The sequence below is a fragment of the Propithecus coquereli genome, unplaced genomic scaffold (assembly GCF_000956105.1).
Source record: "Propithecus coquereli isolate 6110/MARCELLA unplaced genomic scaffold, Pcoq_1.0 Scaffold234, whole genome shotgun sequence".
Lineage (NCBI taxonomy): Eukaryota > Metazoa > Chordata > Mammalia > Primates > Indriidae > Propithecus > Propithecus coquereli.
Window position 1 is genome coordinate 158,114 of NW_012147886.1, and position 26,663 is coordinate 184,776.

A 26,663-nucleotide genomic window follows, 5' to 3' on the forward strand; every position below is an offset into this window, starting at 1 on the left:
ATTCTACTAAGTGAGGTATCCCAAGAATGGAAAGACAAGCACCACATGTACTCACCATCAAATTGGTATTAACTGATCAACACATAAGTGCACATATGAGAATAACATCTATTGGATGTTGGGGAGGAGGGAGGAGGGGACGGGTATATGCATACACAAAGAGTACAATGCGCACCACCCAAAGGATGGACGTATTTGAAACTCGGACTTAGCGGAGGAGAGGGGACAAGGGCAACATACGTAACCTAAACATCTGTATCCCCATAATATGCTGAAATAAAAAAAAAAAAAGTAAATTGACAGGTTTCTTACTGCAATATATGAGATTTTCTTGGAAAGCTCCATTTTCAAATATTTCTTTATTGCGCATACACACATTCTGCCAACTAGAAATTAGTCCCATAGTTAAAATGGTTGGGTTAAGGGAATTCATAGTCATCCACACTCTAGAATGAATTATTAGTACTTCAGTTAAATAATCAGCTACTTCTCAGCTGTCTGAAGGGTCACTAAAGGAATGGGGGATCTTTAATTATGGCCAGAGGAGTAGTAAGTTTGGTATTTGGAGTATGTCGAGAACGGGTGGGATTTCTCAGCAGAAATATTAAGTGATCTAGAGGGAAAATGAGGGAACTGGCCAATTAAGGGGAGAAAAAAGGAGAAAAGGCAAAACAATAAAGATATTTTGACTGATTTTGCAAATTTTCCAAGTGCTTGCCTTGACGGTGAAATAGCGTGATAAGTGACAGGAGATTTGTTCAGCTGTGCCTTTTACTTCCTATAAAACATGGATTGGTTTACTTTACCTTCCTTGACCCTTGGTTTTCTCATTTATGAAATGGGTTTAGTAACAGTACTTACCTCATAGAGTTATTTTAAGAATTAATTAATATAATGTATATAAAGTACCTAGCAGTTTAGGTGCTCAATTAAAAAAAAACCTGCTCTCTTGCCACAAATAAACCAAAATACCTTGCAAAAGCCAGCAGTTTTAATGTACTAAAATTTTGGAGATAAGATCTCTGCGGTGTTAGGTGGTCATGTACCTTAATTTCTTGCCAGGGGGTTTTTGTGATTGATTACATGCCAAATACATATGTTCCTCTAGGGTGTGGTAGGTGTGTAAGTATTTATTGGAGGAAAACTTTGAAATGACCATAATGATCTGAGCAGCTCTGTTTCCAAGCATTGCCATAGGGAGTGAAGAAAGCTTTATTATTTTATTTTTACCTCTTCCACACACATCAGCCTCAGCCTGGCTAAGTCTGGCTTATTTCCCAAGTAATTAATGTTGTTCGCATCTTATTTGTGAAACAGAGCAATTCAGTAGGAGAATGGGAAGAAATAATTTCATTTCTGGATACTAATTCCAGTAGCAGCTGTTTTCTGCTAACTGAGAAATATGCCTGTGCTAACAACTTTACACTTCCAGCAAAAACACTGTACCATGGTGCACACTAAGCTGTCTAAGGACAAATGTGTGGTGTTTGTTTTCTTTCAGGAGACGCAGAAACATTAATCAGAATCGACTCATTCTGTTTCTGCATGCATTTCTACTTAGATTTCTGGTGACTTTCCTAGCTGTACGGCCAGTTTCTGTTTGGGTGGCAGGCCATTATGTCAGAGGAATAATGTCCACTTCTGTTCAAGGAATGTACCCAGAGTGTCCCTAGTTGACACATCAAAATCTTGAATAGATTTGCCCTTATTCTGTGTGTGTGTGTGTGTGTGTGTGTGTGTGTAAAATAAAAACATCTGTGTATAATATTGAAAAAAAGCAGCTTACAAAATGATACATAGGATGCATTTTTTTAAACAAGTCTCACACATCTTATTAAAACCAAGGTATTGGCAATGATTATTGCTGGGTGTAGAAATGGTGTTAACAAGTAATGTTTGGCTGCTTCTTTGCGCTCTCTCTAGCTACTAATTTTTCTTCAGTGAATATGCATTATTTTAATGAAAAATAAAATCTGTAGAGGGATAACTGGGTAGTTTGAGGAACAGCCATAAAAATCTTCATATTTGAAAAGCATCCTAACTGTATTTGGAGTAGAAACACCTGTAGCTTTTTAAAGAGATACTGCTCAAGAGACCCTTCAGGTACATCGTATCCTTCCCTCCAGTCCCTGTACTGGGTAACTCATACCATATAGAGTTTAGTTGTGGAATGGTCTATAGAAACCTCCATTTTTAGCTGTATCTTGCGTCCCCTGGTGCCACTGCCATAGCTTTAATTCAGGCTCTCATCAGTGATCATCTGCCTCATTCTCTCAGCTTCGCCCGGTCTCCTCCCCCAGCCACTCCCTGAAGTGTGGGTCTGGTTGGTTGCTCCCCTGATTGACTTCCTTCAGTAGGCGGCCAGAGATCCTGGGGTGGGAGCGTGAATTCCTTAGTGCCACATGTCGTGCCCCTCCCCTCTCTGTACACATCGCCTGCTGCTGCATGTCCCCTGTCATGCCCCAGGCCTTTGTACCTGCTCCTCCTTGCTCTTCCCACTCGTCTGGCTTGTTCATACTCTGTCCTCATTGAAGGTTGGGGCTGCCTCTGTGGAGTCCTGCCCAAGTCCTTGGTACAAACTCTTAAGCTTAGGCCCCAGGCTCCCCAGGGCACCAAGTCCTTGGTACAAACTCTTAAGCTTAGGCCCCAGGCTCCCCAGGGCACCAGGCACATTCTAGGTACATGATCAGGTCTGTTTCCCATGGCTGCTTGATGGCATGGACTTCATGTTTTTCAGATGTGCTTGGAATGTGATAAAGACTTAATAAATATATGTCAAATGAGTAAGTCCATAGGAATTTAAAATGGGCTTCTAAAATTTCTCTTTTCATCAATTATAAAAAGTACTTGGAAGAATCAAATAACCCAAGAAAATATTAAAATAGAAGTTAATCTTTGAAACCTTTGCTCCAGTTAGTGGTAACCCTTTCTCTTCTCAGGAGGTAGTCTCGTGTGCTGGGGCATCCAGCTGTTATTCCCTGAGGTATATTTTTTTTTTTGGAGAGAGAGTCTCGCTCTGTTGCCCGGACAAGAGTGCCATGGCGTCAGCCTAGCTCACAGCAACCTCAAACTCCTGAGTTGAAGCCATCTTTCTGCCTCAGCCTCCCACGTAGCTGGGACCACAGGCATGCGCCACCATGCCCAGCTAATTTTTTCTATATATTTTTAGTTGTCCAGATGATTTCTTTCTATTTTTAGTAGAGTCGGGGGGTCTCACTCTTGCTCCAGCTGATCTCGATCTCGAACTCCTGACCTTGAGCAATCCTCCCACCTCAACCTCCCAGAGTGCTAGGATTACAGGTGTGAGCCACCATGCCTGGCCTCCCTGAGGTATATTATAGCACCATCCTTCCAAGTTGTACTGCACAGTGGATGCAGAAGAGAAGGAGTGGGGGCTCGATCCAGCCAAACTGCTTCCTTACTGAGAGATCTTAGGAATGTTACTTAACCTCTCTGTGCTTCCATTTCTTCATTTAGTAAAGGAAACTAAAGAGAGTTTCCTCACAGGTAGTACATGAGATAGTACAGGAAAGGTGCCTGAAATGCATTCATTCACTTGATAAATATTTATTGAGTGTGCCAGACACATCTTAGTGTCCAAAATGGGTGCCCTTAATGGGAAGAAAGACAAGAAGCAAATAAAGAGCCAGGCAGAGAACACAGCAGGGCGTAAGAGGCTGAAACTGGCCACCTTGGAGGAGGTGCTGATTGACGAGAGACCTGAAGGAACTGAGGGCATGAACAAGGGTATGCAGGAGTGTGCAGCAGCAGGCGGGACCAGGATGTCCTTGTCCAGGCTGCGGTTTTTATTCTGAGCGGGACAGGAATCATCAATAGCAAGGACTCAATACATAGATGTTTCCTGAGTTTTTCTCCCTGCCCTCTTTTTTTTTTTCCTTTTTTCCCTCTTAAACAATATGAAAGTATTTCCTAAACTGTTCCACTGTGATGTAGCCCAGGGCAAGTCGTTTAGTTTTACTCTGATTTTAGTTTGCTGAAACCCCAGGAAAGATTATACCTTCTTTAATCAATATACCTATAAATTAGTACTAAATATTGAGAAAGTGCTTTGAAATTTTGGAAAGTTATACAAACATCTGGAATGGCTATTATTACCGTAGTGATTTCTGTGCTTCTGATGCCTTGGTCCTTGGACTTTGATTCTACGTACTACTTCCCTTTCTGGTATTCCTAGGCTCCACGCTGGATACGCCAGCTGCTTATACAATCAAAAATTGTGTTCTCTACTCCTCAAAGTCACATTTGGGATGATAGGTCATTTGTCAAATGCCTCACTGGCAGCCCAATTTGGGGAAGAACACTATGTATAGGCAAGATGTCTGTTAAATGTGGTTCATGTTAACGTGGCAAATGTCCAGTAGATTTGTCAAACTTCTAAGAGAATAAATACCATATGTCATCACCATTGAAGTTGTGGGTCAAACATGGAATGACTTAAACTATATAAAACCCTTATCATCAGAAGTTTTCCAGCAAAATACTTTGAAGTAGTTCATATTTAGAAATGAGAAGTGAGTGGTGCTATTTATTAATAACTTGCCTGAATGCAGTTAATACAGAGCTGAGTGGTTTTTACTTTTTTAAAGATTTTGTATGTATTGCTTGGTTGTATCTGTTGATTAGGTTCAGAAACACCAGAGGAACCTAGATTTGGGAAGAATAAGAAATCAGGTTAACCCTTTGCCACATTCAAACGTAAATAGTGTTTAAAAATTCTTAAATTTTTCAAAGATAGAGTTTTCTTTACTTGAGAAACCTGAAACCTCTTATTATGCTTAATCAACTTAAGCTTGGGAAGTTCTTTCTTATGTCTGGCCCAAATCTTCTACGATTTAAGTACATTTCTTTTTCTCTGTGCAAATGAAAAACAGCTGCCCAGCCTTCCCCATAACAACCTTCCTGTACATGAAGATGGTTATTAAGTTACCCCCTAGCCTTCTCGCCTCTGGACTAAGTACTGCCTTTAACTCATCTTCAAAGTTTCCATTTTCTACCCCTTTAATCATCTCTTGATCTCCCTAAACTTTTCTACATCCTTCTTTAAATGTGGATTCCAAATTGGAACATAATATTGTAACAAGAGTTCTCACTATTTACTGGAGTCACTACCTTTTTAGGCAGTCATATGTCATGGTAATTCATGTGTGAAATCCAGCAATTTTATCAACATCCAAAAAGATGAGATGTAGTACTAACAATTCCTTTTACAGTGGGCTGGGCCTAGATGCTGATTTTGGAGTCTTAGCCTTTTTGTAACCCAATCTCCAGGTCTGTTCTGAGAAATTAGGCTCATGAGTTCCTACTATCTTCCCTTTTGGCTTTGGTGACCAGTTCTATAGTACAGGAATCCTGTCCCAAGCACTATTTCCTCTTAGGCCAAACTCTTCCTGTACTTCTAGTTCCATTTCTCAATCAAAGATACTTACAGTGAATACTAAATCACTTAGGGTCTCTCACTTCCTCCCCCATGACAGTTTGCTTTGAAACAGCTACCAGACAAGTGGCATTGTATTGTGTCTGTTCTCATTGAAATTACAGAGGGAGAAAGACCTTTTGAAAATGGTCTAGAGAGCATAGGAAGGTAAACAGAAATTAATTTTCCAGTGCCCATTACTTAGGCAGAGACGTGCAACATGTCATTGAAGTTGTCTTGATCATAGGCAATCTCTGTTGTTTGGGACTTTGATTGATTCACTGATGTGACGTCTCTCTAACCCCTCCCCTTCTCTTTTCCCTAAAAATTTACGTTCCCCAGATGGAAATGCTTCTTGTGTGGAGATTTTCAGAATCATGACTGTCAACTGTGGCAGGCATATAGGTCCAACTGAAGAGATTCATAGCTTACTTCTGCAAGCCTCCCATGTTCGAGCAAAGCCCGGCCCAGGCACTTGGACATTTCACTCTTTGATCAGCTTCTACAGGAAGCAGAGATGCTAGTAGCATCAGCCATTGGCCAGCATGTGACCTTGGACAATGCAGGCAGGAGGGCAGGAAAGAGTTTGACCAGAATGATTATGTAGTGAGACTCCTTAGGTTAGCATGACTGTCTAGATACTTCAGGGTCTGTTTTATATGTGTGACCAAGAGATTTGCTTATACATGATACGAAATCCTTATTATCAATTTTCCCTCTCTCCAGGTGTTGGGGCTCATTAAGCATTTCCTCACAGGTAGTAATTGTCTTATACTTCTGAGTGAAGTCATTTTGCTATGCAACCAAAACTTGAATTCTTGGATAGCTGGGACATGAGGTTTGGAATAATAGATTACTGGGGTCATATTGAAAGAATAAATGAAATATAGCTGACCTGTATTTCACAATAAGATATAGTATTAAAAATGTCAACTGTTTGTGCTTAGATATGACTAGATTCCAGAAAGGAACATTTCCATGGACCATGCCTACTCTTCATTGGAAGTGAGGTAGATTATTTTTATTTAGTTCCATTGTGATTAATCACTAGGATACTTATGTACAGTTAAAAGACATTTAATAGGGCACCTAAATTTTTTTCCTTCTTCAAGGAGATTCAGAATTCTAATGGGATAAATAAGACTTTACTAGGTTTATGAGCTTATATTTGAGGACAGAAGCTTACAGATCTGGTGTCTTCTTGCAGTAAACTTGGAGCAATGTCCAGATGTCTGTTTTCTTCACTGCTAAACATGTATTCTTGGATCACTGAGCAGGCCTTGTGAACTGCATGTCTGCCCTGTGGGGCACTGGACCTGCAGGCAAGAGGGCAGTGCTGCATGTAACTTCTCATTTTCTCTTTTTTCCAGTCTAACAGGCAACCAGCTAAGTTGAACCTTCTCACCTGCCAGGTGAAACCAAATGCCGAAGACAAGAAGTCTTTTGACCTGATATCACGTGAGTCCTTTTTCTCTCTGAGTCAGTTATTGTGGCTTCTGACACCTGCACATTTCCATTCTCTGGGTGTTAAAACAGCAGCTCTTTCAAGCAGGGCTCTTCGGAGTTGGCACCTGAACAGTTTCGTATTATTCCTGCATATGCAGCTCTAGGAAGATCCCTCAGGTCTCTTAATTTCCACTGAGCCCATCTGCAGTTGGTATGGCATTGCGGTGTCAGATCTGACCAACCAGCAGTAGAATAAAACCTAGATTTGTATGTTCAGCTAGACCAACGATCACTGTGAGTACATAGCTTTATTCCCCTGGAGAGATTTTTCTAAGCAAATTCCCATTCGTCTCTTAGATCTGCTGAATTACAGTCTTTGGTGTGAGGCCCAGATACAGGTCTCTTTTTTTTCTCTGTAGCCCCCAGGTGATTCTAATGTGCACCTGTAGTTAAGAAGCACTGATGTAGATCTGGAAATGCAGGTGTGCCGCTATATGTATACAGCTAATTTGCCCGGAGTTCTATCCCTGTAAAATCAGGCACTTAAAGGAAAAAACATTTTTCTTGCTCCCAAGCAGAACTGCCTTCAGACTATGAATTGATGGCATTGCATTTCATCCCTTTCTTACTTCATGGTTGAGAGATTTCTTTTCTCTCTTGGTAAGGGAACATAATGAGCCCACACACCCCATAGCCTGGGGCTTGTGTTCTCATAGCGTTTAGAGAGTGGGGGTGGGAGGGGATGTTTTCCCCTGGGGCTGGCTCCCTGTGCTCATGCTGGTTCATGTGGCTGCATTTATTGACCCACGCTGTAGCTGAGTGGACACCTCCTTTGTAAAGAGAGAGGATGGCAGTGTCAGGGAAGTGACTCTCACAAATATCCTGAAATCTTATAGCACTGACCTTAAGTATTTTTCCTTCTGTATCACAACCCAGCAAGGCAGGCCAACAGGCAAAGTACATGATCGATGTGTAGAAGCACAAAAATACTTTCCTGCCCCTTGAAATCCTTTTGATACAGTTATATGAATGGAAGTTCAAAAACAGTCCTAACTTAAAAAATTGAATCAGTCATGGGGCTCTTTGTGCAGTCTAAGCCAGATTCTCATGGCATCTTAATAAAGTTTAGATTCCCCTTGATTTTCGTGACCAAGAGATTTCTTGGGTTATTGATGAGAAAAAAATATGAAAAGTTGGAATTATTATATGACTTCAAAAAGCCAAGAACCCCTAGATTTGAGAACCTGTAGGTTCTGACAATAATAGTTGTCAGTTATAGGCCATGTATTATGTGCCAAGTGTTTTATAAACAATATTGCTAATTCTCACAAAAACCCTCTCACTTTCCCATTTGACAGAAGAAAAACTAAGGCTCAGAGAGGTTCAGTGTCTTATACGAGGTCACACAGCAGTAAAGCAGGGATTCGACCAAGGCTGTTAGGTGCTGCTACCCATGGTGTGTTCTTTGACATACACATCATCTCTCTCCCCAGGGAGAATGAGGGATATGATTGCCTAACTCGGAGCAGTCACACAGGAAGTGCTCAGTAAATGTTAGTTTGACCTGAGTATATTGAAGCTTTCTCGAAAATCCTGAATTTTAAGAAAAAGCTTCTCTCATTATATACCTGCCTGAAGTATCCAAGTTAGACCACTCCTTCCCTTACCAGGGTAGCAGCAGTTGAGCCTTTCTTTACTGCAACCTGATTCAGAGTAGCCCTGACATCTGAGGCACAATTTGCCTAGTGCTGGAGCAACCCTGTGGATTAAGTGTCAGAGTGAACAGGGGAACAGTGAATGAATCACTTCTGAAAAGGAGATATAAAAAGAAAAAACATGGTAACAATCAAATTTAAAATGAAAAAGGAAATACTGAATTGACAGCAGGCACTCCAGCTTCTCATGGAAATGCATTTGGATCAGATAGAACCTTCCCCCCTTCTTACTGCTTTTTCAAAAGAGATACCAGATATGTACATGGTATTTATGGTTATTTTATTATATTCCTATTGCACATAAAAATAATATAGACAAAATGAATTGTGTAGCTGCTGAAACACAATGGTGTAAAACTAAAATAATACTAAAATCCTACTTATGCTGTGTTTTTTTTTTCCCCAGGAAGTTTAAAAATCTGCATTATACCTGAAGGTGCCCTGCTTTCTAAGGTTTCACTCACTTTTCTTTTTTGTATTTTAGATAATAGGACGTATCACTTTCAGGCAGAAGATGAGCAGGATTATGTAGCGTAAGTAGTTTTGAAATAACAGTACGATGCCTTGGATTGAAAAAGTGCCTCTCTGCTGTGCAAGACATCTTAATGTTTTCATTAGTAAGAACTAACTACTCCCCGTGGCTCCCCTCGCCACTTTTTCACCTCTGGGGTGTCACTTGTGGCTCTTCTCTCTGTCTGTGGTGTTCAGTCTTGTCTACTCAGTAAACTCTGGTGCCTCCTGCAGGATTCTGCTCATGCTTCACCACCCCTGGGCTTATTGCTTCCTTCTCCCTTCCCGATGCCTCTTCACACCCCACTGTGATCCTCTGGAGCACATCTGCAGCCCTCTAGAGACCAAGAACTTGTTGAGGACAAGGACTGTGCCTTATGTATCTTTTAGTCACATCACCTCTACTTATGAATGGCTCCCTCAATGTTTAGTGGCCAAATGCATCAGCCAGTCTACCTGGAGACTTGGTTGTTATTGGGAAGAGTAGCAGAGCCTGGTGCTGAAGGAAGAACACTGGCAGGTACCTTTCACTGGGGTGAACATGGCTCAGTTAAAGGGAGCCTGGTGTCTAAGGAAAGACCAGGTTTGGTATCACGTATTCCTGAGTTGGAATCCTGCACTCACCTGACCAGGTATGCAACTGTAGGTAGCCCCAGCCCCCTTTTTTTTTAAACATTATCCCTGGTCCTAAGTCATCTTCATTCCCCTTTCCTTCCTGTAGCTTGCCTGAACTGAAAAAGACAGTGTGTGACTATTACATTCTCAGCTGCTTGGGAGAGGGACATTTGTGTTAAAGTGGGCTATTACCTTTTTTATAGTGTTTAAATTTTTTTTATTTCTAATAAGTACTTGGGGTAATTTGGACCAAGTTTCATGAACTGTCAAGCTTCCTGTCTCATCAGTGGCACACACTAAATGCTGTTTCCCTTCCTTGATTATTTTCATAGAGCCATGGAATTCTGTTCACACACTTTTTGCCTTACACTCACCTCTTTTCTCTCTGTCTCTCTGTCTCTCTCTCTCTCTCTCTCTCTCTCTCTCTCTCTCACACACACACACACACACACACACACACACACCCCACCCACCCCGGGAGTATTTTACTCTTTCTCCATCTCAAAAGAGAAATGATAAGGGATCAGAACGAGAATAGAACAGGGTTAGTAGAAAGGAGCAGAGTTGGGAAAAACAGCTAAAAAAGAAAAAATAAAAAAGCTTACAAGGAAAAGGAGGAGAAAGGTCTAATTAGCTATTCATTCCCTGAATATTTAATGAATGCTGACTATATGCCAAGAACTATGCAAAGCACTGAGAATACAACAGGACATTAGCGGGAGCCCCTGCCCTGAAGGAACTCGGTCTTTGCTAGAGGAGACAGGCGACATGGCATGATGTAGGTGCTAAGTTCGAGGACAGAGGAGGCCACATGCTGGGAATGCAAACCGCACACTCAGGGCACATACCGTCTTGGATTCTTGGAGCTGTTTCTCATAGATAATTTCCTAGAGGAAGGTAAACCTGAGCTGGCTCATAAAGATATGAGAGGTTATGAATACACTCCAGGTAGGAGGTTCTGGTGGCTTAGAAGCAACAGGGTGGAATAGGAAGGAAGGGATTGGTGCCTTGATGTTAGGGGTATAGAGCTGGCCCACTGGAGGGTGACTAGAAATCAAACGAGAAAGGGAGAAGTCAGAGGGCTGACCTTCCACCTACAGATTCAGAGAGAGGTAATATTTCTAATGAAAATAGAGATCTTACTATTCTGAATGTACATCCTGACTTACTAATCCTCACAACCCCAGAAAGTAGGGACTTTTATCTCTAATTTCCAAATGAGGAAGCAGGCACAGTGTGCCCATGGTCACAGTCCTAAAAAGCTAGGATTTGAACCCAGACAGAATTCCAAAATCACCTTGGCATATTGTTTCCCCTTCTTTGGTTTCGCTTTCCTCCTCTTTCCCCCTTCTCAAAGCCTTAATTGGAAGAAGATAGGTGAGCACTTAATGTGAGGCAGGGACCATCCACTTTCTCTTGTCATGATAATCAGAAAATATATATCTTCTGTCAAACCCAGGCCTGCGACATTGCATTTACTATTATGACTTATAGGTAATTCAGTCCCAGTTTTAAAGAAATACTGGTTTCCTGCCTGCAGGACCTAACATTTTTCAATAAAAGGGTTGCTTAGTCCATCCTGAAGTTGGTGCACATTTTGCACTTAAATTCTCTTTGGATGCTGGTGGTGATAAGGGGACCTTGGTTTGAGTGATGCAGGAGGAATGGCAGTCCACAAAGAACTCACATGACCTGGAGGGAAGCCTCAGTTCTTCATTTACCTCCAGGTTCCATACAGACAATTCTACTACTTCATTGAGTTTTCTCTCCTGTGAAAATGTCCGGTGAAATTAAACAAAGAAATTCCTTCTCACTGAGGAAGGAGGCAGTTGCAAAAAGAGCCAGATGCATGTTTAATGTCAGGCCAACTTGGCTTCTAGTCCAGGCTCTGCTGGTAATTGGCTTTTTTTTGTTTGTTTGTTTTTTTAAAGATACAGGGTCTCACTATGTTGCCCGGGCTGTACTTGAACTCCTGGGCTCAAGTGATCCTCCCACCTGAGCCTCCCAAGTAGCTGGGACTACAGGCACGTGCCACCATGGTTTGTGGCTTTTTAATCTTATGCAGATCATCTGGCTTCAGTCTTCTCATCAGTAAGATAGGAATTATTTACCTCACTTGAAGAGTTTTGAGAGGATGAAAGGTGTAAAGCTCCTAGCAACAGTGCCAATTTATTTTTTATCTTGTAAAGCTCAAAGTAGCTTTTAAAGTATTAAAATACAATTATGCATTATTTTGTTTCTTATACTTCTGGGGTATGCTTGTTACTTTAAAATAATTTAAAAGTTAAAAAATATTGTCAGAAATAGTTGCTTTGATTCTTGACCCTTTTGAAATGTAACCATTCCATTCTACCAAACTTAACTTATTTCCTCTAGAAAATCATCCTTTAAATATGTATTTTCTGATTATCATGACATCTTTATTTCTTTATTTGTTACAAGCTCCTGAGTAAAGAGGCAAATGAAAGGAACTCTGAAAAGGGGGTCAACAAAAGTGTTTTTTTATCCCAATCTAGTCTGACACAATCCAGCTTCAGGGCCTTGGGCAAGTCACGTAACTTCTCTGGGCTTCAGTTTGAGGCTTGTTGGAGGATTCTGCAGTTTGAGTATCCCTTATTTGAAATAATTGGGACCAGAAGTGTTTCAGATTTCAGATTTTTGGATTTGAGTTGCTCAAATGTATTTCAAAAATTATAAGTACTTGGTACGTACTAGATACTGGTCAATATTAGATAGCTAGATGTCGTACATGCTTGAAGAAAGCAAAGCAGAGACTCCGTAGTCAAAGTGAAAAACCCAGTAACATAACTGCTGCTGATAAAGTGCAATGATCAGTTCTGTTGAACCCAGTTTCTTGAATTGTTTTTAACAAGAGTTTCTAGTTTCTAACTTGACACTAAATGATAGGGAAAAATACTATTTAATCTAAAAGATATCAGATGCCCACCTCACCAATTCCTAGACAATTGGTTTTGAAATGTTTGGTGTCTACATCACAGAAAAGTGAAGCAGTGCATAGCATGTTTCTCACAACATACTGAAGGTGAATGCCACCTAGAGTCAGAGGTGTGACTTGCATTCACATACTCCAAGAACATAGCTTGGTTTGGTTTTTAATTCTCTTCCTGTCATTGTTACTTAGTCAAAACCTTTTGCCAACAATACTTTGTTTCATATCCATTTCATCTTGTAACATACAAAAAAACAGAGACCCACTTCTGAACCTTTTTATTATCTGTTAAGAGCAAACATTAGCTGTCTATGCAGTAGGTAAGAAAAAATAGTGATTTGGAAATGTTTTTCATTTTCTTTTTAAAAAGTAAATTTGGTCCCCCCCCCCATTCATAAAAGTAATACAAGCTCCTTTTCGATTTGAAAAATTGCAGAAAGACACAGAGACAAGCAATCCCTCTAGCAATTTTTTCCCACAGAAAATCATTTAGGGACAACCACTATTGACATTTTGGTGAAATTCCTTCTAGCCTTTTTTCCCCAAACAGAAATACATAATATATACATACATTTAAATTGGAGGTTATATCATATAACAGGTTTTTCTCCTGTTTATTTTACAGAGCATTTCATTGTGAGCATTTCTCCAGTGTCAACCAAAAATTATTTGAAAACTTAAATTCTAATGCCTGTTTAACTGTCCACTTTGTGGTTATTTCATAGGTTATTAATCATCCCCCTGTTATTGGGTTTCTATGTTGTTTTAGTAGCAAAGTGTTATTTTGTTTGGTGCACGTGGTGATCATGCTGTATATATAATCAGCCTGCACTGTTCATTTCATATTATAAATGTCACCATGTTTCCATGTTAACATGCCTTTTTCATGTGCATAGATTTTTATGGCTGCTAATGAAGTATCTCTTCATTTTCACTTTTAAATGTCCCCACTGACGTGGACTTCCAGAGAACAGATGCCTTTTGCTAAACTCTCTTTCCTGCCTCCTACCCATTTCTCATTTCTTTCTCATCCTTCCGTTGGGTTAGTCCCTGATGAGTCCTTTCCATTCTGACGTTCCCTTTACTCTGTCTGCACCGAAATGTGAGCACCTTGTATATTCATGCAAGTCCTCAGTTACATTGACTTTTGCTTTTCTCATCTGTTCCTCTCATTCCTCTCATTTTCCCCCATGTGTTGCTTTCCATTCTTTTACTTTCCTTCAAGTTTAATTTCTTTTATATTCCCTCACTTTATTGCTATTTTGGGAGGGAGTTTCTCTTTTGGAAGTTCTTGATGAAGGTAGATTTTTTACAGTGGAGGGAGAAAACGCCAGCCATGCTCCTATAAAGGTCTTTTTCCTCTTGTGTTTTTGATAACAGATGGATATCAGTATTGACGAATAGCAAAGAAGAGGCCCTAACCATGGCCTTCCGTGGAGAGCAGAGCACGGGAGAGAACAGCTTGGAAGATCTGACAAAAGCCATTATTGAAGATGTCCAGAGGCTCCCAGGCAATGATGTCTGCTGTGACTGTGGCTCATCAGGTATTTGTCCTCATACTTGAACTGGCCTGTTAAACATCCTTTCTCTTCCTGAAGAATATAAAATGAGCTAGTTATGTAAAAGCCTTATCTCCTGTGGACACACTTAGATACACAACCCATATTCCCATCTTGACTATTCCCACCACTAAGCTGTTCTTACCTATGCCATTTTCTCGACATGGAAAGCTCCCACCTGCTCTCCTAAATGGTCATCTGCCAAAATGCTGCCTTTTCTATAAGGCCCAGTTAAATAAGCACCATAAACATTATGGAGAGAGCAAGGGGCATGGAGTCCACATTTTGAGTCAGTCTGCCACTCACAGTCTGGGTCTGGACAATCCATGCTGAGTCCCTTTACTGTTCTGATCTGCAGTTTCCTCATCCTAAAAATGGAATAATAAACTTCTTGTTATGAGAACTTAATGAATGGAATGGAGCGTATGAAATTAATTGACATGTGGTACATGATTTTCCTTCCTTCCTGTTTAGTGAAACCCTCCCTAACCTCTATGCCACATTGATGTCACCTTCTCCCAAACTTCCATTTTAAAATAGCACTATATTACCTAGGTATTGGCAATAGCTAACATTATTGAGTGTTTCCACTGTACTAAGGATTGTACTAGATGTTTTGCTTACATCATCTCATTGAATCCTCATGAAAGCTCTACCCCCATTTTACAGATGAGGAACCTGGTTCTCAGAGAGGTTGAGTGACTTGCATAAGGTCACACAGCTAGTGGGGTCAGAACAGAGATGTAAACCTGGTGTTCTTAAGTACTATTATATACCTTTTTATTTCACTTGTGAAACTAACTCCTCTACACAAGATACCATGAGCCACCTCAGCGAAAAGTCTCAAGTTTTCTACTGTCTTCATGTACGTGTGTGATAGTGACTTACAGTGTGAGGAAATAGCAGGCAAGAGATAAATGTTCAGGTATTAACCAGTCAGAACAAAGCATGACACACAGAGAACCCTAAAGATTTTGGTAACACAGAAGTAATTGCTCCCACTGTTCTGGAGCCATTGGAGGTTGTGGGAAAAAAGCCTTAGGTCACTGAAACATTTGGTGTTCAATATTTGCAGCTATCTTATTACCAAGAGGTGCTTATGATGAAGCCATAATCAAAAATGATAGGCTAATGTTACTTGTCACTTGAAGGTTAATGATAGCTGTAGTATCCAGTCCCTTGTGAGCAGTACTTAATAGACCTTCCATTGCTGTCAGAGATGGTAGTGGCAATGAGAGAACATCTCTCATAAGTTCTAAGGATGTTGCATAGGATCTCTTAAAAGCCTTTCTTACATTTTCACAAGGATAAAGTGCTTAATTTTTATTTCAATGTAGTTATTTTTTTTTTTTTTTGAGACAAAGTCTCACTGTGTTGCCCGGGCTAGAGTGCCGTGGCGTCAGCCTAGCTCACAGCAACCTCAAACTCCTGGGCTCAAGCGATCCTCCTGCCTCAGCCTCCCGAGTACCTGGGACTACAGGCATGCGCCACCATGCCCAGCTAATTTTTTGTATATATTTTTAGTTGTCCGATTAATTTCTTTCTATTTAGTAGAGACAGGGTCTCGCTCTTGCTCAGGCTAGTCTCGAACTCCTGAGCTCAAACAATCCGCCCGCCTCGGCCTCCCAGAGAGCTAGGATTACAGGCATGAGCCACTGCGCCCGGCCTCAATGTAGTTATTTATTTATTTAGTTAGTTTCCAAAGGGAAACTTTTATAATAGCCTCTTGGCTAAATCACAAGCATTCTTTCTTCCAGTTAAGACTTTCCTTCATTATACTTCTTAACAAGTTTTACTACTACTGTTTTAGTTTCTTCTGTGGTTGGCCCACTAAAATCAGATATTTTGTTTGTTTCATCGTCTTCAAAATTCTTTCCGCAGAACCTACCTGGCTTTCAACCAACTTGGGTATTTTGACTTGTATAGAGTGTTCTGGCATCCATAGGGAAATGGGGGTTCATATTTCTCGCATTCAATCTTTGGAACTAGACAAATTAGGAACTTCTGAACTCTTGGTAAGTACTTAAGTGTACTTCAGAAGAAAACTTTACATTTATAAACCATCATGGATATATTTAATGTATTTCTTTGGATTTTTGTTTCTGCTGAATGCAAAGAATTCTAATTACTGGATTTTATGAATTTGCATGGATATTTAAAATGTAACTTCTGTGGTGTGTAATGTTGACTATTTCTATTTCCTATTTGAAGAAAGTAAATTGTACATTTCTGTAATTAATGAAACTAGCTCTTTTCTTTTGGGATGGGCTTTTTCAGACTGCTTTTTTCTTTATGAATTAGTTTTCATATGATTCACTATAGTAGCAGTTAAGTGTTCACATTACCTAGTGGCTTGTGTTATTAAAAATAATGACTAAAGAATTTTTCTCAATTATATTTTTATTATTTGTAAACTTATAAAAGTACACATGAATTAGAGGAGTGGCCTATTAACTACCATAAAACTGGATGTTCTCTAACCGATAACTCCTTTAGGTAGTAAGGAAAAAAAATTCTGAAATTATATTGCTTAGCTTTATAATACAAAAAAAGGTTGTGAACACTTAAACTTGTTTTTCTTTAACCCCTGCCCTTTCTGTCATGGTTCACCCAAATTTGGGCCCATTGTCAAGTCCAAGTTACATTGCTCCCTGCCATACACCAAGAAAAGGAAAGGGAGGTCCACTTGGCATCCCCCCGTAATGCCTCATGGTCATGAGCCCTGTCTTGCGTAATTTTAACCCTGGTGCATTGTGAGAGCTTCTGTGTGGTAAGAGTCAGATGTTTTAAGTAAAATAGGACTCCTCAGACAGAGGCTCTCCTTTGAGCAGAACCTGAGGAACCTGGGCTCAAAAAAGCTGAAGGTATAGCTTATCACTAGCCTTAACTGGAGAAAAGTACCAAAAAGTCAGGGCAGTTAGTCACCCAGCTGGCAGCCCTGGCCATCTGACATCCATTAAGCAATGATGGCCTGTCTTGAGTGGACAACACAAGACACTCTTTTTCATTTAGAAAGTAGGGAATTATCATGCTGATACTCCCTAATTCACTTCAGGATTATAGAGAAAAGGCTCAGACCTAACACTTGGAATGCATTCTTCTTCAGTGCAGAAATGGTGTTGCTCCATCTCCTTGACTTCTATTAACAAAACCCAGTTTGATAACTAGAAATGGGAAAGTCCAAATCCTAAACTCTTGGCTGTGCGATAAACCCAAGAGTTTCCCCCAAAGACCTGGTTGTGTGAATATTTCTTTACATCGATCCCAAAATTACATGACTGAATAGAGGCCCTTTAGGACAAATATTCTTGGAATGATCTTGAACCCAGAAGCAAAATGCTTCCTGGGTCCTCTGTTGCCTGCAGGATCTTAATCTATACCCACATATAAAGTAATCCTGTGTCTTTTTCTGTCCTATGAGTAAATTTGTTCAGTATAAAGGAGATACGATGGTGGTTGAAAAACTTTTGCTGTTCATTAAGAGTTTAACCTAGACTCATATAATGGAACTTGTGTTGTCTAATCTCAGACAGTTTGTATGTGTGTGGAACCAGATCCTATTCTATTGTAGCATTTATGACATTATATTAATATTTGTAGACATTATTGATTTTCTAGTGGGCCCATTATTGATGGGCCCACTAGACTATTAGCACCTGTGGGAAGGGAATGTGGTTTACCCATCTCTGCATTTCCAGCACTCAAAGTTCAGCACCTGGCACATAGTAGATGCTCAGTAAATATTTGTTGACCAGATGGCTTATATCATAAGTCAAATGAGGGAAAATACATATTTAGAAATCTCAAAAGCAAATAATAGGAAACTTTTCACTATTTGTAAAGAGCTTGCTATATTATCTTTTGTTTGTTACAGCTGGCCAAGAATGTAGGAAACAATAGTTTTAATGATATTATGGAAGCAAATTTACCCAGCCCCTCGCCAAAACCCACCCCTTCAAGTGATATGTAAGTATTTCTAATATATTGACTTTTACAATTCCGTAATTGTTTTTTTACCCTCTCAAAAAACTTCTTAGTTTTTTATAGTGTTTTTTCCCAGAGGAAACCCCATTATCAGGGAAAGGTAAAGAGAGTATTTTGAAATGTATTTCTGGGATAGATGCTTTTCACCATCACCTTCCCCTAGGTAGTTACAGCCGAGCACCCACTCTGTGGAGCTTAGATCTTCATGAGGCAGGTGTGGGTGGAGGGAACTGAGCAAGAGGGAGATGGATAGGAGGTGCCATGTGAGATGGAGATGGGCCAGATCATGTAGGGCTTGGAGGTCATGGGATGTTTGGGGATTTTATTCTAAGTATGACTGAGAGGTTTTAAACAGGAGTGGCATGATCTGAGTTACATTTTAAGTGGATCAGTTTAGCTCATTGGTTCTTAACTAAAGATGACTTTGCCCCCCAGAGGGTACTTGGCAATGTACAGAGACATTCTTTTGTGACGACTTGAGCAGATAATACTGGCACCCAGCGGGTAGAGGTCAGCGATGCTGGTAAACATCCTCAGTGCATGGATAGGACAGCTGTCCACAAGAATTATCCAGCCCAAAATGTCAGTAGGGCCGAGATTGGAAGACCCAGCTGCAGCTGATATATGAAGGACAGACTGTACTGACGGTGGAGGGCAGATGGAATCAGATTAGAGAGAAGCTGTTACTCCAAATCCCTGAGAGGTAAAGGTAAATCGGACGAAGGTAGTAGCAGTGAAGATGGTGAAAGTAGTTGAATTCTTAATATATTTTGAAGGGAGAGCCAAGAGGATTTGCTGATCAGTTTAAATATGAATTTAAATAAGAATTGTCACGACGACACCCAAGGTTTTTGGCCTAAGCACCTAGGAAGATGGACAGTACCATTAACTGAAACAGTTGAGGAGGAGAGGACCAGGCTTAAGCAGACAGATAGGGAAAATTGTCTTTATCAGCCATAGGACTAGAATTCTGGTATCTAGATTTTTAGAGAAATCTATTTTCCACTCTCCCTATTGCCCCGATGTCAGAAAGTCTTTAATTGCCAGGGTACTGTGGGCTGAGTGCACAGAAAGAGCCACTTGAACTGAAGTAAAGAAACTGATTTCTCAAGAGAAGAAAAATGCATGCCACCCCCTCAGACTTTGGGCAGGTTATATGTGTGGTCTCCTGCAACCTCTGCAGGAAAGATGTTCATCTTTATCCTTTTGCAATTCAGTGCTTGGCCTTGGGGGTTGCTTTAATGACAACCTTTCTGAGCCTCAGGTTCCTCACTTATAAAAAAGTAGTTGTTGCAGATAACAAAAATCCTTTCCATGAAGCTCTGAAAACTTTGAATCGGTCTTTCAGAATGTTTTAACTTTTTAAATTTTTAAATTTCTTCATATACTTGTATGAACCTGGGTTTGAAGTATTTGTAAGTAGCAAATTTCTCACATTATTGGTCAAGGTGGAAAAGAAATCTGCTGTGGTCTATGTGCCTGTTAATTTTGTAACTATATATATTACCTGCACATACTAGTAAATATGTATCAGTTTCTTCATTCTGTCTCTATTGGGATAACCTGGTCTAAAGCCTAGTTTGTTTGAATATTGAAAAGAAGCGTATCTAAATTAAAATAACTCTTCTCAAAGAGAATTGATTGTCAGAAAAATGTAAGTCTTCCTCAGCACTTGGAAAATAAAAATTCTTTGTTCATTTTCTTTTGTTCTGTTTTAGGACTGTACGGAAAGAATATATCACTGCAAAGTATGTAGATCATAGGTTTTCAAGGAAGACCTGTTCTACTTCCTCAGCTAAACTGAATGAATTGCTTGAGGCCATCAAATCCAGGGATTTACTTGCACTAATTCAAGTCTATGCAGAGGGAGTAGAGCTAATGGAACCACTACTGGAACCCGGACAGGCAAGGCCTCGCTTAAATTATAGAATAACAAGTAATGTGTGGCTGGGCACAGTGGCTCACACCTGTAATCCTAACACTTCGGGAGGCTGAGGAGGAAGGATTCCTTGAGGCCAGGAGTTCAAGACCAGCCTGAGCAAGAGAGAGACCCAATCTCTACTAAAAATAGAAAAATTAGCTGGGCGTGTTGGGGCATGCCTGTAGTCCCAGCTACTTGGCAGGCTGAAGCAGGCAGATCGCTAGAGCTCAGGAATTGGAGGTTTCAGGGAGCTGTGATGATGCTACCACATTCCAGCCTGGGCAAGAGCAAGACCCTGTCTGAAAAAAAAAGTAATGTGGAAAATCAGTGTAAAAGATGATTTCTTTTATAGTAATGCCATATAATGAAACTCTTATACATTGGATGACCATCTCTAAATCAAGAGGGTTGGAGAATGAAAAGGAGTGCTCTTAATAATTACTTGGGGGCAGCCGACGTAAATGAAGCTGCTTAAGCAAACAGGACATATGATCACCCGATTTATGCTTATCCTTTCCTCTTTCCTTTTTTAGGAGCTTGGGGAGACAGCCCTTCATCTTGCAGTCCGAACTGCAGACCAGACATCTCTCCATTTGGTTGACTTCCTTGTACAAAACTGGTGTGGTTTTTGTTCTTTCTGTTGAATTACCTGAGTATGCCTAATAAGTTAACACAAACCAGTCCTATGAGCATCCTGGATCAGGAACTGGCGAGCATTTTCTGTAATAAGCCAGATAATAAATACTTCTGGTTTTGTAGGCCATGAGGTCTCTGTCACAGCTATTCACCTCTGCTATCGTACTGTGAAAACAGCCATAGACAATGTGTAAACAAGTGGCTGTGTTCTAGTAAAACTTTATTACTTTATTTATAAAAACAGGGAATAAACCAGATATGGTCTACAGGCTATAGTTTGCCAACTACTGGCCTTGATAAATGTAAAATCCTGTCTCTGTGTCCAAAAATCTGCTGTACTAGAGGAATTTAAAAGAGAGAAGACTTAATAGCACAGGTCAACCAGATTTGTGAGTTTGCATCATTCATAAGTTCAGTATAAGACAGCAGCATATGTGGCTGGATCAACAGCTAAATTCAAATTTTGGACATACCGATGTGAGTATAATACGGAACACAGCAAGTGTTCTACAGCAAGTATAATATGGAACACAGCAAGTGTTTGGACTTGCTGGATTCTTTATTGGGCAGTTCTGTAAGCAACCGATTATAAGAAGGAACTAGAGCTCATCCAAAAGAGTGAACAAGAGTAAGAGGATTTGAACCGACGTTTAAAGATGGCACCCGAACACAACCAGATTGTATGTGTTCAGGCCTCTTCCTTAGAGGTAATATAACATACTGGTTAAGAGCATTGGCTCCAGAGATGGACTGCATGGGTTCAAATGCCAGCTTCATCATCCCTGTCTTGATAATCTTGAAAGCAAGCACTTCAGCCTCTCTCTTAGTGTTTTCATCTATAAAATCGAGGTTATTAATAGTGCTTACCTCATCAGATGGTTGTAAAGATTAAATGAACTAATGCATGTAAATGCTAAGAGACTGTCCCATAGTGGGTACTCAATAAATACTGACTATTATCATTGTATTGCTATAAATTTAGGTGTAATGTTAGCAACATCATACTTTTCTCTAAGTAGGTACCAAATTTGACTCAGTTACTAGCACAGAAATAAGCGGCTAATCTATAGTTTTACATTATAGAGTAATTTTTTCTAATGATACTATCATTTTTCAGTGGGAACCTGGATAAGCAGACAGCCCTGGGAAATACGGTTCTACACTACTGTAGTATGTATGGTAAACCTGAGTGTTTGAAGCTTCTTCTCAGGAGCAAGCCCACTGTGGATATTGGTAAGAGTGTAGCCAAGTGTCTCTTTATAGTAAGAGCATTTGTTCTTGTTCTGCTAAAACTAAGACTTGTGTGTTACATTGTAATTTATTTATGGGATATCCTAGATAATTATACAAATTTGTTTTTTCCCTATTTCAGTTAACCAGGCTGGAGAAACTGCCCTGGACATAGCAAAGAGACTAAAAGCTACCCAGTGTGAAGATCTGGTAAGCAAAAATGGAAGTGGGAGATTTATTAGACATCAACTGCCTTAAAATGTCATTCTGAAAAACTGAAATTGAAGATGAAAGATTCTTTTTTTTTTTTTAACATTGGCTAAAGAAAATCAGATAAGCACCATACTATATTTGAACAAGTGGTAAAATGATAAATTTGTCATCCACATGCCTTTTGAGTGCAGTTATGACATAAGAGCTGAAAGGCATTTGAGAGGTATTACCAGGTAGGCTTGTGGATTGAGATCACACTTTGTACTTGCCAGACTCTCTCTGCAGCTTAACAGTAAAGAATTATTTGGGATGCCACTTCCAAAAATTGGGCAACTAAAGCTCAGAATGTAATGATTTTCAGAATTTTAAACGTGCTGCCCTCCCAGGCCCTCCCCATCTTTCTGTGCACACTCGCCATTTTTGACCCTACTAGTTCTTTCTTAATAACCCTGGGCCTTCACTTCAGCATGATTCTCTTGAGTTTCTGCTTAAGTGCCAGCTCCAGGCCCAGAAGTTGTACTTTTTTATTCTTGAAGAATCCTTTGAGACACTTATCCCTGACCGCATTTTATAAATATGAAAAGGGGGCTGTGGATTGGACTGGGACATTACAGGCCTACCTCTTAAACTTCTCGGGCTGATTTTGCCTTCTAGCTAGGAATTTGCAGTTTTGAAGCCCATTTGATAATATTATGGAAGCTTTTAATTTTGGAGAGAAGTCAAGTTATCAAAATAAAGAAGGCTCTGCCTGTAATTCTTTGCAGTTCCTCTTAAGCCTGTCGTGTAGGAATCCAGCTTGTCTAATCAAGAGTTTTGTGTGTAGCATAGCTACTGATTATTCATTTAAAACCAGGAATAAGTAGGATTTGCTCAGTGTTTGTATAATATTGGGATGTTTTGGCATTTTAATTAAAATGGTGTGCATTTGCTGTTTCTTCTAGCTTTCCCAAGCTAAATCTGGAAAGTTCAATCCTCATGTCCATGTCGAGTATGAATGGAATCTTCGACAGGAGGAGATGGATGAAAGTGACGATGATCTAGATGACAAAGTGAGTATAAATGATGTCCTTGAATTCCTCAGCACTTCTCCCAGTTTTTCTACTCTGTATGGACAAGATGCATTTTTTTGAGATTGATTGATTTTGGTCTTATGATCCTATGTACCAGCGCCATTTTCACTGCTGTCTTTGATCCTTTGGGGGCACCACTTAACAGTTATATTAGGCAAAGTTTTCCAAAGAAACAACCAATAGGATAGGAATAGAGAAACAGATTTTTTTCTAAGGAATTGGTTCACACGACTGAATGGGCTGGTAAGTCCAGAGCCCAGAGGGCAGGCCAGCAGGTTGGAAATCCTAGCCGGAGTTGAGGTTGCAGTTTCGAGGCTAAAGGTAGTCTGGAGGCAGTATTTCTTCCTCTTTGGGGGACCTCAGTTATTTCTCTTAAGCCCCTCAGCTGATTGGGTGAGGCCTATCCACGTTATGGAGGGTAATGCCCTTTACTTGAAATCTACTGATTTAAATAGTAATTACATCTAAAAAATACTTTTACAGCAACATTTAGACTGGTGTTTGACCAAACACTGGGACACCATAGCCTAGCCAAGTTGATGTGTAAAATTAACCTTCAGAATAGCTCATTAATAAATAATAATTGTCATTTATTTAGTACAATTATAGCATAATGATACTTCAGTCAACAACAGACTACATATACAATGGTAGTCACATGAGATTATAATGGAGCTGAAAAATTCCTATCACCTAGTGACATGATAGCTGTCATAATGTTGTAGTGCAGTGCATCACTCATGTGTTTGTAGCGATAGTGGTAAAAACAAACCTACTGCATTTAAGTCATATAAAAGCATACAGTAATGTCCTAGGCCATTCACTCACTACTCACTCACTTGCCTAGAGCAACTTCTAGTTCTGCAAGCTCCATTTTTGGTAAGTACCCTATACAGATGTACCTTTTTTTATACCATAGTTTTACCGTACCTTTTCTCTGTTTAGATATGTTTAGAGATATAATATTTACCATCATATACAGTTGCCTACAATATTCAGTACAGTAACATGCTGCACAGGTTTGTAGCTTAGGAGCAATAGGCTATACTATATAGCCTAGGTATATAGTAGGCTATACCATCTAGGTTTGTCTCAGGGCCCTTCTGTGATGTTTGCAAAAGGATGAAATCGCCTAACGACACATCTCTCAGAACATATCCCTGTCATTAAGCGCCACGTCAGACTGTACTTAAATCTGGATTAGGCAGAGTTAAGCATTTTACTTATGTTATCTCACACTGTCTTTACTGAAACTCCGTAAGGATCATTGTTATTATTCCCATTTTGCAAAAGAGAAAACTTACACAAAAAGAGAATTAGCAACTTGTCTAAAGTCTTGTAGCTAGTAAAGACAATCAGTGGGATTAAACCCAGTTCTTGCTAGGTTTTTCTTAACTGTCTCTGAAAGTTAATTTATGTATTTTTCATTGGGTTTGTATTGGATTTTTCCAAAATCCAATTTTCCAAAAATCCAGTGGATTTTTCTGTGCCAGGCAGGATGTAAAGAATGGTCCAAAAAAGACCACCAGAGAAAGAGATCCTAAAGTCATTAACCACCTTAAGAGGAGATAAATTATTATAATACAGTTGCTAACCATTGTAAGAGTTTGGGGGAATTCTTGAGAGGTATTCAGAGGACCAGACAGATGCCTTAGCCTTGTCAAGCAGTGAAGATCTTAGCAAGAAGTAACATTGAAGATGGGTTTCTGAGGATAGGTCAGAGCTTACCAGGCAAAGTGGGTAGAAGTGCATCATCCCAGGGAGGGAGAATATCGTATGCTAAGACAAGGGGTTGTGAAAGAGGCTGGATGCCTGAGGAATGCTGAGAAGCGTCATGTGTGAGGTGCATTCACCTGGCTGGGTGGAGAGAGGTGGGTAGCTGCCCTGCAGATTCAGGCAGGCCAGATCAGGAAGGGCTTTGTGGGACAGATTAGGCCTTTTGGGTTTTATGGAAGCAATTGGAAGCCAACAGAGGTTTATTGTCAGAAGAGCAAGATTTCCTACCAGCTCTGGCTACAATGTGGAAAATGGGCTGGGGGAAAGAAACTGGAATCGGGGGGCCATTTGGGATGCTAGTGCTGCAGTGGGCGCTGGTGAGCACCTGCACTAGGAGTAGGTTTGAGGAACATTTCTGAGGGGCCTCCAGATGACACTGAATTTTTAAACTTGGGCAGTTGAGTGGATGCTAATGCCATCACCATGAGTACAAACACTGGAGACACTTCATAGACCATTGAAAATGGTTTGTAGTCCAAGAGATTGGGGCTGGATTTACAGATCTGTGAGTCAGCAATGTGTAGATGGCAGTCAAAGGTTGAGTGTACTTTCCAGGAGGATTTAAAGTGAAGCATATTACAAATAGGCAGAAATACTATTCAAATGTCGATGAGAGTATCCTGCCTAGGGAAGGTATTTGTTAACTAAAGGTTAAATCTACCTGTGACCTTACACGGCACTTTTGAATACTGCTGCTGATCTCTAGCCAGTGTTTCACTAGTGTGATTGCTGACAGTGTTGTAAGAAGTAAAAACATAATATCTAGATCCTTCCCTCATACTGTGTCATCACTGTGAGGCTCTCATGGCTGGCCTTATAAAGCGCAGAGAGCCACAGAAACCCCGATTACTACCTGAGCCCACCCTGCAGAGGTCCTGTATAATCCAAAGGATAGTCCTTGATTATTATCTCACCCACTGTTACTTCATCTGCCAGCCGAGCCCGATCAAGAAAGAGCGTTCACCCAGACCTCAAAGCTTCTGCCACTCCTCCAGCATCTCCCCCCAGGACAAGCTGGCACTGCCAGGATTCAGCACTCCAAGGGACAAACAGCGGCTCTCCTACGGAGCCTTCACCAACCAGATCTTCGTCTCCACAAGCACAGACTCACCCACGTCACCAACCGCAGAGGCTCCCCCTCTGCCTCCTAGAAACGCCGGGAAAGGTACGGGCTTTGAGAAGGGCTTTGTTAACTCCATCCTCAGAGCTGGTGATCTGCCCAGCTTTGAGGTAAGAACGGCCACGTTTGAGTGGCAGATTATGGAATGTGTTGTGAGGGGCAGCTTGAACGAGGGATCCTGCCATCGGCCAGGCACCAGCTGCAGGACAGGCAGTATGTGGGTGCTCCTCATGCGTTATCTTGTGTTAACCTCATGATAATCCCATGAGGTGTGTGATTTTGTGCCTGTCTTACAGAAGAGGCAACTCGGCTCAAAGAGGCAGAGTGATTTTCCCAAGGTCACACAGCTGTTGAGTGGTAGAGCTGAGATTCAGTCTGAGGTCCACGTGGCTCCAGAACCTGTGCTCTTTATAATATGGGCTGGAGTTTCAGTTCTTGGAAAACTTAATTTTTGCTACACTAAAATGCCTCTTTTGAAAATGCT

General features: G+C 40.5%; 1 protein-coding gene across 1 annotated transcript in view; it reads left to right on the forward strand.

Moving 5' to 3' along the window:
• The window catches only part of ASAP1 (ArfGAP with SH3 domain, ankyrin repeat and PH domain 1), a gene marked incomplete at its 5' end in the record, with an annotated part of 142,742 nt that overhangs the window by 74,791 nt on the left and 41,288 nt on the right, over positions 1-26,663 (forward strand). Inside the window, 11 exons of the mRNA XM_012645496.1 lie at positions 6,805-6,892; positions 9,080-9,128; positions 14,051-14,214; positions 16,111-16,244; positions 18,104-18,195; positions 19,932-20,118; positions 20,668-20,753; positions 21,888-22,003; positions 22,143-22,210; positions 23,155-23,262; positions 25,996-26,224. Coding sequence (XP_012500950.1) covers positions 6,805-6,892; positions 9,080-9,128; positions 14,051-14,214; positions 16,111-16,244; positions 18,104-18,195; positions 19,932-20,118; positions 20,668-20,753; positions 21,888-22,003; positions 22,143-22,210; positions 23,155-23,262; positions 25,996-26,224 — 1,321 coding nt within the window. The remainder of the gene's footprint in view (positions 1-6,804; positions 6,893-9,079; positions 9,129-14,050; positions 14,215-16,110; positions 16,245-18,103; positions 18,196-19,931; positions 20,119-20,667; positions 20,754-21,887; positions 22,004-22,142; positions 22,211-23,154; positions 23,263-25,995; positions 26,225-26,663) is intronic.